Source organism: Vipera berus, assembly GCF_964194415.1.
Source record: "Vipera berus genome assembly, chromosome: 2".
NCBI classification, from domain to species: Eukaryota; Metazoa; Chordata; class Lepidosauria; order Squamata; family Viperidae; genus Vipera; species Vipera berus.
The window spans coordinates 240,977,362-240,993,819 of record NC_138203.1 but is presented as its reverse complement, the minus strand read 5'-3'; the positions used below and the strand labels follow the sequence as shown (position 1 = coordinate 240,993,819).

The window sequence follows — 16,458 nt, the reverse complement described above, 5'->3', positions numbered from 1 at the left end:
AAAGTGTACAACACTTACATAAATATAGCAATTTTTGGCTTGTTTTAGACATAGGGCTTTTCTATATATAAACTACAAATGTTTCCACTGTTAAAAAAAATCAGCTGTAGAAAACTGCTAGTTTCATTAATGAAATAACATAGAAGACTGAGTTTAACCTTTTCCTCTGTTAGCTAAAACAAAGATCCTTCAAAGCTGTGCTTCCAGACTCCAGGGAAAGAATAGAAATATTTGAATTATTTTCTTACAAATGGAAAAGTAGTTTGAGAGAGACTAGTAAAAAGTTAATCCAAAATCTAAGAGTCTCTTCTGCCACTAAAAAGTACATCCCCCAATAAACTACTTTTGATTGTTAAAAAACATCCAGGGGAAATCACAATACTGCACGTTATAATATCACATAAATGAAGAAAGTGTAGTACAGTGACTGACTGACTTTCTGATCAAGAAGTCCCCAGTCTGAATCAAATTTTTGCCATTAATTCAGCAAGTTGACTGAAACGAGATGTTTCCTATAGCCTCAGCCCTCAGATCACTATCACCATCTCCAATTCAATGGAATTGCAGATTCTAGTTTACATCATATGCAGCAACCTGTGGCTTCTGAAAAAAGTTCTGTTTGAACGAACCACACACAACCTTATCTGTCCTTTGCACTGTTCTGACCAATATATTGATTAGCATTTCTATTATGATATAAGCAATAGTGATAGCACTTAGACTTATATATCACTTCACAGTGCTTTACAGCCTTCTCTAAGTGGTTTAGAGAGCCAGCATATTGCCCCCAACAATCTGGGTCCTCATTTTACCGACCTCGGAAGAATGGAAGGCTGAGTCAACCTTGAGCCAGACAGAATCAAACCGCCAAACTGCTGGCAGTCAGCAGTCAGCAGAATCAGCCTGCAATACTGCATTTTAACCACTGTGCCACCACAGCTCTTAAAGCAACACTATCTGCTTTAGTACGGTAACTAGATTAACATTAATATTAAATAATACTGAAATGAATAATATCTTAAGAAGGCTTTTCTATATGAAACAAAATAGGACACAATGTTAACCTTGTGTTGAGTGCATGTTATTCATGCCACTGCTAAGCTTAATCTAGATATTGTTTTTAAGGGTACAATTCAAACATGATTAGTCTGTATATGGACACATATGCAAGCTATAGACCATCTTGTCTTTAAATATGTGCCAACGAGTCAGTGACCACAGAGGCTTTCTCCAGAGCAATCTCTCATCCACTTAGTTCTTCAGAACTTCCGATAGTTTATCCATCACCATTCTAACTGATATATCCATCTTGCTGCTAGTGATTCTCTTTTTTCTTTTGTTCTACCTTTCCCAGCATTACAGACCTTAAAAGAGCTAGCTCTTCACATAGGTTGTCCAAAATGAAATAAATAAGCTAAAGCTCCCTTTATCACAAAATATGTAAATGGAGAAAAGAGGATTTAACCCTTTTACTTGATGACATTTTATCACTAATAGCCAAATAACTATTACATGTTTCATTTTTAAAAAATATCCTTAAGATGATTAGCAGGCTATAACCCTAAAGTTAATTAATGTTAATTTCAGCATGTCATGTGGAATACTATCATGGAGGGTGGTATTTGAGAATTCTTCAAAAAGCTGATCTTTTTTAGCTAATTTCAGTTTACAAGAAATGCTTCAAATAAGATAAAATTTAATAAGCTTGGATTGGATATGATGCAATATATAGTTTTATACCAGGGGTGTCAAACTGCTGGCCCATGGGCTCGTTGCATCATGCGGAGGCAGCGCCCACCCCAGCAAAAAGTCGCAATGTGTCACGACACATCACATGACGCGGCGAGTTTATCACCCATGTTTTACACTAAGACCAAGAAGATCTGGCTTCTATTTACTGCCCAGAAGTCTTACTGCTTGAACTAGGGCCTATCTTTTAATATAGCCTAATCTTTCCGGCTGATATGAGGATAAAAGAGAGAGAAAATATAAAATATTGTGCATGACTTTAAAGATAAACAGGGTATAAATACTACAGAAAATAAAACTCCAAGAAACAATCTTTCACAAAATCTATAGCATTAGATACCCTAATTTCGGGGTTTTGATTGGGTAATTTCCTGAAAAGTATATATAAATTTATTTATTTATTTTAATCCCATTTATATCCCGCCCTTCTCCGAAGACTCAGGGCGGCTTACAATTTAAGCACAAACCAATGTGCTTAGCAATAGCCTTCATTCTATGTATATGCCTGCTTATTAGGGCTTTCGGCCCCCGCCAAGCGGCATTATTACAAAGTCAGCTTATTGCCCCCAACAATCTGGGTCCTCATTTTACCTACCTCAGAAGGATGGAAGGCTGAGTCAACCTCGAGCCCGGTGGGACTCGAACCTGCACTAATTGCAGGCAGCTGGTGTTACTTAAGGAGGCATTAGCCCACTGCTCCACCAAGGCAGTATAACAGCATGATGTATCTTGATTTTAGCAATAATTTGATAAAATACCCCATGATATTCTGATTCTGAGCAATCCATTAAATATGAGCTAGGTGGCAAGAAAGTAAGTGGTTTGACCTCATATTCAAAGACAGCTTATCAATGGTTCTTCACCAAACTAGAGTGATCTGCCAAGTAGGGTGCCATAAGATTCAGTCCTGGGCTGCATAGAATGGCCATGGAAACACAATTTGTGAAAGTGATAGGTGAATACAAATTGAATATGAACAAGCATTACAAAAAGACAAAATTTAAAGCTATATTAACAGATGTGACTATTCTATCCTATTCTGCACTGGGCAGTCTGTACCAAGTATTATGTCCAGCTCTAATACCACATTTTAAGAATAATTCAGAAAAATGAGAATATTTCAAAGCAGGACTTTGAGGATGATCAGGGGATTAGAACTAAGCTCTGTGAAGAGAGGCTGAAGAAATAGAATATATTTAGCTTTCAGAAGAGAAGCCCAAAGGGGATATGATAGCATTCTTCAAGTAGCTAAAAGGAGGTCACTCAGAAGGTTTAAACCAATTTTGTCACCCCAGAGTACACGAATAATTTTTTAAAGTTACAGGAAGGGAGATTCAAACCGAAAGGAAGGGTTTTCAACCCCCCAACAGTAAGAATAATTAATATTACTCAGAGAGGTAGTAGGGTCCTTTTCACTGGATGTATTTGAGTGGAGGTTGGATAGCTAACTGTTGGAGATACTTTAATTCCATTGTTGAGCAAAAGGGTGAATTAAATGCTGTCTTCTAGCTATACTAGTTTCCAGTGTTTATAGGCTAATTTTATGATTTGCTCCAGAATTTTTCTAGGTACCTCACTTCATACTGATTGATATGTTTATATCTATACAGGACATTTGGGGAACAAAACTACACAGGGAGATTATAAAAATATGATCTTGATTTCAAAAAAATCATAGCTCTGATCTTTGCCTTCAATCCCAAATGAGCATATACTAATATATTTAAAATGAAAGCACTGCTTATATATTAATATATCTATTGCAGAAGTGACAACTATACATTTGTAATTAGAAATTAGACAATAAAAATATAAACTTTCATTAAATCTTTGTCTTCACTTTCAGCTCATTTCAAAGTTAAACTCTGTGAACAAATGGAAGTCTAGTTCTAGCAGTAAGCAGTTCAGCCACTGTAAAAACCAAATATATTCTTAAAAATTGTTATAGTAGATCATGTGACTGCAAAGAAGAGCAATATTTAATCTACTCAGGCTCAAAGAATTAAGTGATGCAACGTTCTGTTGTCAAAATGTCTTGATTCTGGCTGCTTAAAATCTGGACTTGGATCTTATTAAAGTTGATCAACAATTATTGCAACAAGGCCACAACATTAAAGCCACCATGCCATACGTATTTTGGTAACACAGAAAACCTTTTGGATACTCTTACAAGACACCAAGCTTTTTTGGTCTATCTTGGCTGTGAAATCAAGCAGATGTTTTAAGATCCCTGATAAAAATGTGCTTTGCATCTTTCCCAGAAGAGAAGAAAAAAAAAACACGTGCTCTGCATCTTTCCCAGCAGAGAAGAAAACAGAACAACCTTATTTTGACTTGACTTTTAACTTTTTAAAATGGGAATAGATATATGCAATTGTCATTACCATTTATGTCAGCTTGGTAACAAATTATAGTACTAGTAAACTTTCACCCTGAAAGCAATAAAGCAAGGCAGTCTAGGTCCCTTTTCTCTGAACTTTACACATCCAATGCTGTCCATTGTAGGAATGTGCAGGCTGAGGATGTGGGAAGGAAATATCTGTGAGGGAACACATGTTCCCAGAGCTGTCTTTCTTCAGTACCAGCGCAATAAGGACTAACCAAAAATGAAGGGGGAGACATTAATTCTGAGTCACAACTAGTTCCTTTGAGACGAAGAACATGGAAAAAGAAGAGTCCTAATAAAAGGCAAAGGAATTTTTTTTTGCATGTATGTGCAAAAAAACTCCAGTGCTGTATATTTTGCTCCATAATAAATTGAAAATAAGTTTATCAGAATTTTCACAGTATAGCCAGGGTCGCTGAATACTGTATGAATATCAATAGGTAAGGAAAAAGTACGCATGCTACTATGTTTGTCCAATTTTTCTAAAAAAATACTCTGTGTATTGCATTGTGCAAAGTTACTAAATATTTACCATGTGCCCAAATATGAAGCAGATGTACGTTTTAGTTTCTGCCAATAAGGAAAGTACCAGAGAACGCTGTAGCTGTCCACATCATATTTATATGTTACACATGGAAAGGGATCACAGGCTACTGCAATATATTACAGGTAGTCCTGGATTTACAACCACAATGGAGCCAACAATTTCTGTTCCTAAACAAGGCAGCTGTTAAGTGATAGCTGTTTTGCCCCATTTTACGACTTTTCATGTCACAGTTGTTAAGTGAATGACTTCTATTGTTAAGTTAGTAAAACGGTTGTTGGTGAATCTGGCTTCCCATTAACCTTTCCTGTTGGCAGGTCACAAGGAAGGTGATCACGTGACCCCAGGAGACTGCAATCATCATGAGTCAGTTGCCTAGCGTCTGAATTTTGATCATGTGACTGTGGAGGATGCTGCAACCATTGTAAGTACGAAAAATAATCATAAGTCACTTTTCAGTGCCATTGTAACTTCAGACGGTTACTAAATGAAATGTTGTAAGTCTAGGACTACATGTACAAGTCAATTAACTTCCAGGTAAAATGGTAGAAAACGTTGTGGTATTACAGAATCATAAATCAAGCACAGAATTACCAAATCTGGACTGCAAAAATCTGGGTAACCACTAGTTAATTGTCAGCTAGACTTTCCTATATATCTTTCATTACCAACTATTGGTTCTCAACCCAGATCTAGTAGCTACCCTAATACAGCATACATACGTAAGACAATTTCTGTTAAATAGGAGCTAACATGCAAATCCTATCTCATCAACCTTGTACACTTTTTAAAATTTGTCAACAAGCATACAAGCAGCATTATTCTAACATTATTCTTACAGATATTATATGCTTGAACTTTCCTGCCAAATCAATGCTGCTATAAGTATGGATAATTTAGAGTTTAGATTGTGATCTTCCCCAGAAATTCTATCTTTTATAGCAGATGAAGGATATGCATATAAAAAGTATACAGGCTCCAGAATTAAGGATGTCAGTTTCAAATGTTCTATTAGATCCTTTCCCCATTCTACATCATTTTACAGCAAGACATGTAAATAAATTCAGGGTACACACTGAAGACAGGTAATTTGATTTGTGTACGGATAATATTATTACTCAATTGTATGCTATGATGAAATGCAAGCAAAACAGAACCCTTCCTTGTTTATCAAAAGTGCCTTGACATAACTAAGAATGGAACAAACAGAAACAAGGTTTACCATAACCTTTCCTGTGCTTTTGTGATGAGGAGGAATGTCCTAGACTAGAGAATATTTATCTGCTATCTTTTCTAATCTCTTTGGTGTTTTATTTAAATCCTAAAGAGGAACAGGCCTCCAATACACCAAAATTTGGGTCCTAATTGCTTCTAATGGTATGTTCCCTAAACTGCCACAATCTTTGATCAAACAGCTGCTGAAAGACATGCCAACGTTTTGATCAGTATCATTAAATAAATACAGCAGCCTAAACCTTTTGGAGAAATATCATGATCCTTCTGGCACTGCTCTCTAAAGGTGAGATCACCTCAGATCATTTATATATAGGTGTAGTTTTTAAATTCATCAGCTTTGCCTAGATTTTAATTTATTTATGACCTATGTTTAAACCAGTACTATTACAATTTGTCTGTTTGAAGCCCTTAAAGACCAGGTTAGGGATACATTATCATGGAAAAAATTGATGCGGTCACTAAGAGTTGACAACAGTTTGATAGCACACAATCAAATCAATCAACTAGAACTTTCAGAAAGCTTTTAATAAATTCCACCATCAAAAGCTGCTGACAAAACTCTGTAGTAAGAGAACAGGTGTAATCATCAGTTGGTATCTTGCTAAATTACATTACAGTTAAATGGACAATTTCACACTGAAGGGATATCCAAAGTGAATTTTGGAACTTAAAAAAATATAAGTGATAATTTAGGAAAATACAATAAGATAACCAAGTGAGCTTACACTGTAATGATAATTTATTCAGGATGTAAAATGAAAAAGGGTTTGCAATGAATTCCACAATGGTCTCTCCTAGATCAATGAGTCTTAAAATGGCAAATATAATTCAATGTGCAAATGTGATTGTGTTGGTGCAATAAACACAACATTCATGTGTACAATAATGGGGCCTAGTATGTAGTGACTGACAGCAATAATCATGGAATAAAGGAGGATATCTCAATGAAAATTTCAATCCAAAGTACCGTAACTTCTGCAAAAGAAAGTGAATTCCATACAGAGAATTATAAGGAGATTGCATATCTGTGGTGCCATTCTATAAATCTATGACTGTAAAAATATATTGTAGAGCTGGAACATGTCCGCTAGGAAGAAATATTTGGAGATTTTTAACTGAGAACAAAAGTGATTTGGAGAAAGATGCCAGATGACTATAAAATTATTCACTGCATAATACAGACTTTTTTCTCTCTTTTTCATAATGTTAGTATTAAATGCTATTAAAACTAATTGCAGAGCTATTTAGGACTGATAAATGGAAACACGTTAAACAATGCAAAACTGTATTACAGTATTTGTTGGCTTTAAATATGGTAAGGGTCAGCAACTCAATTGGCTTTAAAACAAAACTAGACAAAGTGCACGGAAGACAGTTTTATAACCTGTAGAGTTAAAAGCAGGGGTAGGCAACCTTGGCTGTTTTATGACTCGTGGACTTCAACTCCCAGAATTCCTGAGCCAAGGTTGCCTACCCAATTAAAGACTCAATAGCTGAATATTATGTCTGAATTACATGCAGCAAGCCTTAAATATCAGCTGCTGAGAAGAAACAACCAGAACTAACATCTAACAGGTCTAGCTCTTAAGCTTCCCAATCCTAGCCCAATACTTTCACCAATACGTGACACTGGCTTTCATGAACTAAATAAAACATCCCAAAATACTTGTGGTAAATATTTACACAGGGTAATATGCATTTTGTAAATACTTAACATGGCTTTAAGACAAAGATAAGAAAACTGTGGTTGTCCAAATGTTGCTAAATTATAATTGCAGCATCCCTCACCACCGACTACCATTGTCAGGCTGCTGGGGAAAGCTGTCATCAGTCATTCAATATCAGTTGAGCCAAAACTTCCCAACATTTACATTACAGTATACTAGCATATAATCAGACAGATACATTCTGGTAGTTCGTAATCAGGTCCTGAAAGCACCAGGTATCCTTCAAGCCTCAAGCCTCAATAGTTATTTACTTAATTTATAAACTACCCATCTCACTATTCAAAGTGACTGTGGGTAGCTTACTTTGAACGTGGAGCTCTCTCTTAGATTCATACTCTGAAAAATGTCTCTAATAATGTCTTTAAAAAACATCATAGATCAGGGGTGTCAAACTACCAGCCCGCAGGTTGGTTGCATCATGTGGAGGCTGTGCCCACCCCAGCAATGTGAAAAAAGTCACAATACGCTGAGACATGTGACGTGGCGAGTTTGACACCCATGTCATAGATAGTATTGGTGCAAGGAACTCATGCAACCACTTAAAAATTACCTAATGCTTAATAACCTTCTTTTTTTCAGTCCTCTTTTCCATGACCAAAAATGAAAAGAAAATATTTTTCCATACTAAGCACAATTCTATTGTGGTCCTGATCTTTTCTCTAAACTGCTTGCTCCAGATGAAGGATGTTTCAATACTTTGATTGCTTTGGCTGCCCTCTTCTGTATGTTTTTTCAGTTCTGTTTTTATGATCAGGTAAACCTCTAATATAACTTTAGGAGAAACCACAGAGCTTTCCAAAATAATAAAGCACCTTGTGGCACCTCAAGGTCAAAGAAATACATTAATAAATATTGTAGACTATGATTCAAACAGTTCATGCAATAATAAAGCTAACAGTTTACTCTTAGGATATATTTTTTTAAAAAAATCAAAGGCCAACACAATTTTTCCTTTGGAAATTTTTCCCATACCTCATCCAAAGGCTATCTTCCTAAAACTTGGAGATCTGATTCTTTGATTCTAAAACAGTGGTACCAGGCCAGAAGCTTGCCTTGGAGGTTTAGTCTACCCTTTCCCAACTTACGGTCTTCCATATTTATTCAGTTATCTTCTAGTCTCCAAAGGAAGTTCATCGCTTCTGGAGGATTTCCCAAAATTTGGGAAACATTCCTTAGTCCTATTTTCAGATTCATTACCGATGGTCGCCCTCAGTAAGTACCTTCCAGAAAGTGCCTGGATTCTCACTAAGCCATGGTTTGCCTAATCTGTTTATTTACTGACTAAACCACTGGGTTGGGACAAACCACAGACCACGATTTATAAACCACAACAGCTTGTTCACTTAGGCAAAACCAATCAATTCACACTATTTAGCCTCATGCACACCCCCAGCCAACTCATCATAAAGGTCAAGAGTCGGCCTCAGGACTCCACTCTGGTCAATTTGTCCTTCATTTAATAATAATATAATATAATATAAAGTTGGAAGGGACGTTGGAGGTCATCTAGTCCAACCCCCTGCTCAGGCAGGAAACCCTATACCATTTCAGACAAATGGCTGTCCAGTCTCTTCTTAAAAACCTCCAGTGTTGGAGCATTCACCACCTCTGGAGGCAGGTTGTTCCACTGGTTAATTGTTCTAACTGTCAGGAAGTTTCTCTTTAGTTCTAGGTTGCTTCTCTCTTTGGTTAGTTTCCATCCGTTGCTTCTTGTCCTGCCTTCAGGTGCTTTGGAGAATAGCTTGACTCCCTCTTCTTTGTGGTAGCCCCTGAGATATTGGAACACTGCTATCATGTCACCCCTCACCCTTCTCTTCATTAAACTACACAGACCCAATTCCAGCAACCGTTCCCTATATGTTTTAGCCTCCAGCCCCCTAATCTTGGTTGCTCTTCTCTGTACCCTTTCTAGAGTCTCGACATCTTTTTTACATCGTGGTGACCAAACCTGGATGCAGTATTCCAGGTGTGGCCTTACCAAGGCATTGTAAAGTGGTATTAGTACTTCACTTGATCTTGATTCTATCCCTCTGGTAATGCAGCCTAGCACTGTGTTGGCTTTTTTGGCAGCTGCAGCACACTGCTGGCTCACATTGAAGTGATTGTCTAAGTCAGGGGTCGGCAACCTTGGCTCTTTTATGACTCGCGGACTTCAACTCCCAGAATTCCCGAGCCAGCATAGCTGGCTCGGGAATTCTGGGATTTGAAGTCCGCGAGTCATAAAAGAGCCAAGGTTGCCGACCCCTGGTCTAAGTGATTTACTTTAGTGAAAAGCAACCCCAGATCACAAGCAGGCTTTTCTGCCCTTTCCCCCCCCCCCATACACACACACACAAACCCCCTTACCTGGATTTTCCTCTTCTCGCAGGCAGGCCCGGTCCCTTGCACGACGCTGTCCAGCACAGTGACCAGGTCGGCGTCCGGCGCCACGAAGCACGAGTTTCTGGCTACCCTGATAGCGTCCTCGATCTCGGCGAAGCGGAAGACGCAGAGCGCCGAGGGCTGTGGAGGATGTCGACCGCCAGGCCCGGGACCCGGCGAGGCAGCTTTTTCAAACACCCCGAAGAGCAGCTCCTCCGGCTGGGGCGAAGGAGAACTCCCGGGACTCACCTGCAGGGCGGCGCGAGCGGGAAACACGGAGACCAGCCTGTTGAAGAGGTCCCCGGTGGCGACTCCCGGCGTAACCCCGCCGGCTCCAGGCTGGCTACATTGCAGCACCATTTGAATGTAAGACTCGGTCAACTTTTTGGTCTCGCCGCCGCCGCCACCGCCGCCGCTGCTATTGAGAGGGGTCGCCTCGGCCGGGTCCCCCAAGCAGATGCGAGCCAAGAGGCTGTGCGAGTGACTCTCCTTTTCGCGCGCATTCGCCTCGCTGTTGAGGGCCAAGTAAGCGTAGGAAGCCGACGGGCGGCTAAGCGGGGTGCCCTGAGGCAAAGGCGGGAAAGCGCCCGGTGCGCGACCGGCTTTGGCAGCTTGGGCTCCCCGGGACGAATAAGGGCCCCCGGGTCCGGCCTGAGAACTCCGGCCTCCGGAGGCGCCCCCTTCAGGGCGAGAGGGCGTCGCGCTTTGGCTTCCCCGGTGGAGAAAGGCGCGGACGAAGCTGAGCTTGTGCCGGTCTTTGGCGCCTTGCTTGATCTTGAAGATGTTGTCGTCGGACGGGTTGATGTCGAAAGTGAAAAGCCGGGCCAGGTCCCCGCGGGCGTTGAGAGCCCGAATGGCGATCTCGGGCGTGTTCTCGAAACGGTGGTCTTCCAGGCTGGCGTTGCGCGGGAAAAACGGGCTGCCCAAGCCCGTGTAAGTGGCGGCCACCAAGAGCCTCGTGTCTTGCCCGGATTGCTTGAGCACCAAGCCGACGGTGGAGGCGTTGGCGTGGTTGGCCGCCACGTTCAGCATGCTGGGGAAGACCGTGACCTGGTCGTCGGCCCCTTCTCCCCCACCTGTCCGAGGTGGGAAAGGGACGGCCACCACCGAGATGTTCGCCATGCTCCGCAACTGGCAGAAGCCTTGGTAAACCGAGCCGCAGACCACCAGGATGCCTTGCTCCGGATCGGGCTGCAGCAGCTTATTGTAGTTGTCGGTCGGCTTCTTGGCGTGCTCGCAGGACGCCTGGGGCAGCTGGGGAGCGTGACACAAGGGGTTGTCCTCTTCGGGGCCCACCGGCTCTTCCACTTCCAGAGTCAGGTTGGGAGCCGAGAGTTGATAGAGCCGGTTGACCGCCGCCAGGTAAATCCTGCCGCCCGACCCATCCAGGGCGAAGTTGTTAGTGGCGGTGGGCGAGACGAACTTGTGCTGCACCTTCAGCCCGCGCCCGAGCACCGGGAGCACCAGGGAAACCACCAAGAGGGGGAAAACGCGGCCGCCATCCGGGGACGATACCTGATTAGCGCCTCGCCGATCCCGCAGAACCATCCTGCCTCCTGGGCTGTCGCTCTGCACAGAGCATGAGGTTCCTTGGCTGTGCAATTGGGGAAGGGGGTGGGGGGGCTGGCAGCCGCAAAAAAGAGGAAAAAACCTGTTTCCTGCGGAGGATTGAATGCGCCTGAAAGCCTGAGAGACGCCAAGAGGGAAGTCCCGAGCCTTTTGTTGCAAGCTAGCCACAGCCTTTTTGCCTCCTTACCCGGACCGGCGTCTCCAACGGGGTTAAAAACTCAAACGTCTGAGGAAAAAATTGCGCCCTCCCCTAAGTCTGACAGCTTCTCTCTCTCTCTCTCCTTCCCTCCCTCCCCCTCCCTGTAACTGTGGACAAGCTGCTCGCTCCGACTTCTGAGAGGTTTTTTCTCTCTCTCTCTTTTTTTTTGCAGTATTCGTTTTTCCTTTATTTATGGTTTGTCATGTGAATATGATTAAGTTTAAGCCGCTCTTCCCCCAAACTGGTAGGCAATCGCTGCATCAATCCCGAAAACAAAGAAGCGGCTCTTGATAGCAGCTCCTTTGCTAACAAATAACTCTTGTGTTTGCCCCTTTTTGATGTTCGGAAGCAAGAATGTAGGATCCATGGGCGGGAGGGAGGGAGGGGGGGGAAGACAAGGAAATCAAAAAAAAACTTTTCTCATCCAGCCATAAAGCAACGTTGCAATCGGTTGCAAGGACTGAGTTAGCCAAACAAGATTAATTTCAGACAAATCGTCTTCAACCGACTTTCTGATTCAGCTGCTCGGTCTCTCTCTCCCCCCCCCCTCTCCCAACCCAATGAAAATAAGTTAACTCTCAATCCTCTTGAAGGACTTCCCTCCTCATAAAAAGGATTTTACAAGAAAGGATAACAAAGAAGAGAAGGTCAGACTGTCTGGGGTTTGGGGGGGTCAGGAATAAATTAAGCAGACAAGTATGCGAAGCATGTAAGATGAGGGAGAGGTGAATTAATTCAGTCTCACTGTGCTTCAATCATCAGCACCATAGACATAGAGCAATGAAGGTGCGTGAAAAATATTTCAGAATATGCTGATCTACACTGCTCTATTCCTGCTTTGCCATGTCTTGGTGACTCCAGGTACGGTATTGTACAACCTGGGTATGCTACATATTCATCCATCAATAATCCCTACATATCACCAGCAATATTCTTGTGCTAGTGGTTATTTGGAAGGTGTATGACATCTATTTAGCATGTTTAAGAAACCATTTAAAACTGCATGCTTACATCTCTAGCCAAAAACTGGCTGGTGTTTATGGGATTTTTAATTCAATATGTTTAGTAAGAACCAGGTACTGTTCTACAATAAAAAGCTGCTGCCGTTAGTTAAACCATTTATCAACAGTCTACAAATAGATCTCATTCATCTTGGAAAGAACTGTTGCCAAAAGTAGTTTCTCCAAGTATAGGGAATGCTGATAAATGAAAGAAATAGGTAAGACTTGTATAGAATTTCAAAATTATTATGGCTATGTCCCCCACTTGCACTGAACCACAACACAATCAGTCCTTGACAATAGCACTTTTCCATTTCTCATCAAGATGTTGCCTTCTTTCCATTCCCAGTCTGAATGAGACAGGCTTAGAACATCCTTAGCTGTACTGGTGTTAAATTAGTATTTTCTTCCTTATTCTGAATATTCAGTGATAGCCTCAGGGTGTATAAAATCTGTTAGATTTTGTCACTTTGACATTGGAGATAAAGTCAAGTAACCAATCATGGAAGCATCTATTGGTGTTTCAGACTGATGCTGGTTAACTTCTACCACCCATAGAACATAATGTTGTGGCATCTGAAATAGGATAACAGACTGAAGTTGTGTTACACTGAAAGGCTGGAGCCAATTTGGGGGCCTTCAGGATAAGACAGATGAATCCACAAATTGGTGAGAGATGATCATATAGAAAAATCATAAATAAAAGTGTCCCCTCCCTTGCAAAAAAACACTTCCTAGCAACTTAGTTCAGTATTACCCTTTTTTGCCACACATAATTTAAGTAGCATTATGACAGAATGGGGAGAAATAAGAGTCTAGAAATGCCAGATAGATTCCTAAAGTCAAATTTTCCCTATTCCTGCTCCAGTATCATGACTGGCTAATAGTGTTCCCGTTGGCAGATAACATGCTAGAGGGGGAGAGCAGTAAATCTAGAGGAGTCAACTAGTTGCTTAGACCAGGGCTTTTCAACCAGTGGTACGGGTACCACCTGTGGTACATTGGCACCTGGCAGGTGGTACGCGACCATCCTACAAAAGTGGTAGTGAGGGAGGGGAATGAGCTGAACCTGTGGCAGCACCGCACAAACCTGAGTGAGAGACGGCTGGAGCTGCAGGGCTCAGCAGAAGTGCCAGGATCAGCACTTCTTCGGGGCTGTCAGGGCTCAGTGGAAGCGCCAGGATCAGCACTAGGCTCCAGCTGGAGCTCGGCGCTGATCCTGGCACTTCTGAGCCCAGAAGAAGCACCGATCAGCTGGAATGTTGCAGCATCTCCAGGGTCTTGTGATTTACATTCAGATGCTTGGCAACTGATTCATATTTATGACGGTCACAGTGTCCCAGGGTCATGTGAAGTGACCAAAACCTGCTGCAACCACCCAGCAGATGGGGGGAATAAAAACCAAACACCCTCCCACCCCACCCCTGCTGCCAATTCTCAACAGAAATGCTCACAATGAAAACCTCAGACAAGAGGAAGAGCGCCGCCAGGTGGGCAGGCAGGTGTCTTGCTCGGCTGTGGCTTGGGGGCACTTTTTCAGTGCCATTGTAACTTTGAACAGTCACTAAGTGAACTGTTGTAAGTCAAGGACTACCTGTACTTCATCACTTTTTTCCTTTTTTTTTTTTGGTCATCAAATTTTTGACACCTTGCTAGGCGACTGGCGGTACTCGGATGTTGCCATATCCTAAAAGTGGTACAATGGGTGAAAAGGTTGAAAAGCCCTGGCTTAGACTAACATGCTCTAATCAGAACAACTTAATTTAATAGCATCGCAGAAGAGATTCTGAATAGATTTAATATCAGCAGGATTGACAATATGTGCAGGAAATTTCATGCTGGAATTACTATTGTTTTCTATCAACTAAAAGAGGTGGACAGTGCTGTTTTAATTCAGCATTATGACCATTGCACCTAGATACACAATACTGCTTGATCACAAATATGTGTTGCTATCTACAACATTGGGAGACCTTTAAACAGGGATTATTGAATCCATTTATGAACTGGGATTGGCTTAGCCTGATGCAGCAGGTCTGTTCTTAGGTTTGAGACTAAAATAGGGAAAGCTCACATCCATCAAGTTTTTCAAATAAGAATTATTAAAATAAAAAATGTTTCATAAATCTAATATCCCCAATATTGTATCTATAAGCATCAGTGTACATGCAGATACTTCCTTGCAACCTCCAGACTCTGTACTTGGAATATTTTTTTTAAAAAACCCTCTTTTTAATTTTAATCGAATATAAGAATATAGATATGCTACAAATCCAAGCACCAACCTTCAATGTCATATTTCTAAGAAGAAATATAGTGTTTCTACCTAAGAGCTACAGGCATTCTTGGAAATTAAAAGTAGCAAGTCAGTGTTTCGTTTGTAAATATGCAAGATACGAATGGGGAGCCCTCCATGCCAGTGTCATGTACTCAAATCTCAAATGTGCCAATGAACCAGGATTCCTGTTCCTAGATTTTTGGTGGGATATCACTAAGATTTAAACTCATTGTTCACTCACTATGTCTAACCTTTTCTTGCTTATTTGTTTATGAGCTTGTCACTGAGCTGCCATGTCTTGGCTGGAAAAAGTATGGATAACCACAAGATGGCAAAGCAATACAGAAAAAAGTCACCCAGATTTTTACACCTCAGATACAGTAGCCCTAATCATTTCAAGTTGTTAGTGTTCTCATTCTCCATCGCTTTGTTCTCATTGACTCAAGTTAACTTTTAGGACTTGTGTACATTGGTTTTCCTTGACAGCTTCCTTCCTAGCCCTTCCTCCCTAAGATCAAAGCTTGTTCATGCAAGCAAATAGACATCAGTTCACATATTTCTCTGAAGAGATTATTTAAGATTATCAGATATAGTATCCACAACGGCAAGGCTAACACATTGTGCCAAACCATAGACTCAGTTTGCACACACTAAACTTAACCATTAAAACTTAAGTGCTAAAACTGAAGTTATAAGCTGTGCAGTTGTAGCTCCAAATAACAATACCTGAATACCATTGTTATGAGCTCTGAGCTTTCAATGACCAAGCTGTTGAAATTTGAAAGCATAATTGCTGAATGTAAGCAGCAGGGTTTCCTGCCATTCTGTGCCTGGAAATGCATAACAACTAGTGTAAGTCTTGAAATAGCCTGAACATAGTTTACAAACAAAATTCCTAAACTTCTTTATAAAAGAAAAAAATCTCAGCCTGGCTTGATGGGCACCATACATTTTGTTTTGCTATTACATCCACGTTGGCCTGCAGTGTTGGCCTACAGTCATCAAAAGGTTGTCGACTCCAGCCATAAACCAAGTTTACAAGTCTCTGTGACTGCATTCACATCTTATCCTAAGCCAAACTAGACCAATAATGACTTAGGATATGTTCATGACACACTAAGCTAATATAAAAGATTAAAGCAGTGCAACCCACTCTTACTGTATTTCCCTGCCATCTGCATGTGGCTAACCCAACTAAAAGCCTTACGTGAGTTTGCCTATTGACTTCTCCACCCCCGTCTTCTCATTATCTTCTTTTCCCAGCCCTGCCTCTCGCCAACTTTTGAAGATGACAACCATGTTCAGGATATAATATCTCCTTAACTCCCCTCCCCCCCCACTTTATCCCCTGAATTCATTCTGCGATCGCCACTCACATGAGTCACTGTAAAACACTGGATCTGCAGCA

The 16,458-nt window shown here is 41.3% G+C and overlaps 1 protein-coding gene across 1 annotated transcript in view; it reads right to left on the bottom strand.

Annotated features, from left to right (window-relative positions):
* The window catches only part of PLXND1 (plexin D1), a gene marked incomplete at its 5' end in the record, with an annotated part of 188,054 nt that extends 176,503 nt beyond the window's left edge, over nucleotides 1-11,551 (bottom strand). The window contains one exon of the mRNA XM_081319699.1: nucleotides 9,989-11,551. Coding sequence (XP_081175825.1) covers nucleotides 9,989-11,551 — 1,563 coding nt within the window. The remainder of the gene's footprint in view (nucleotides 1-9,988) is intronic.
* Nucleotides 11,552-16,458: the final 4,907 nt, after the last annotated feature.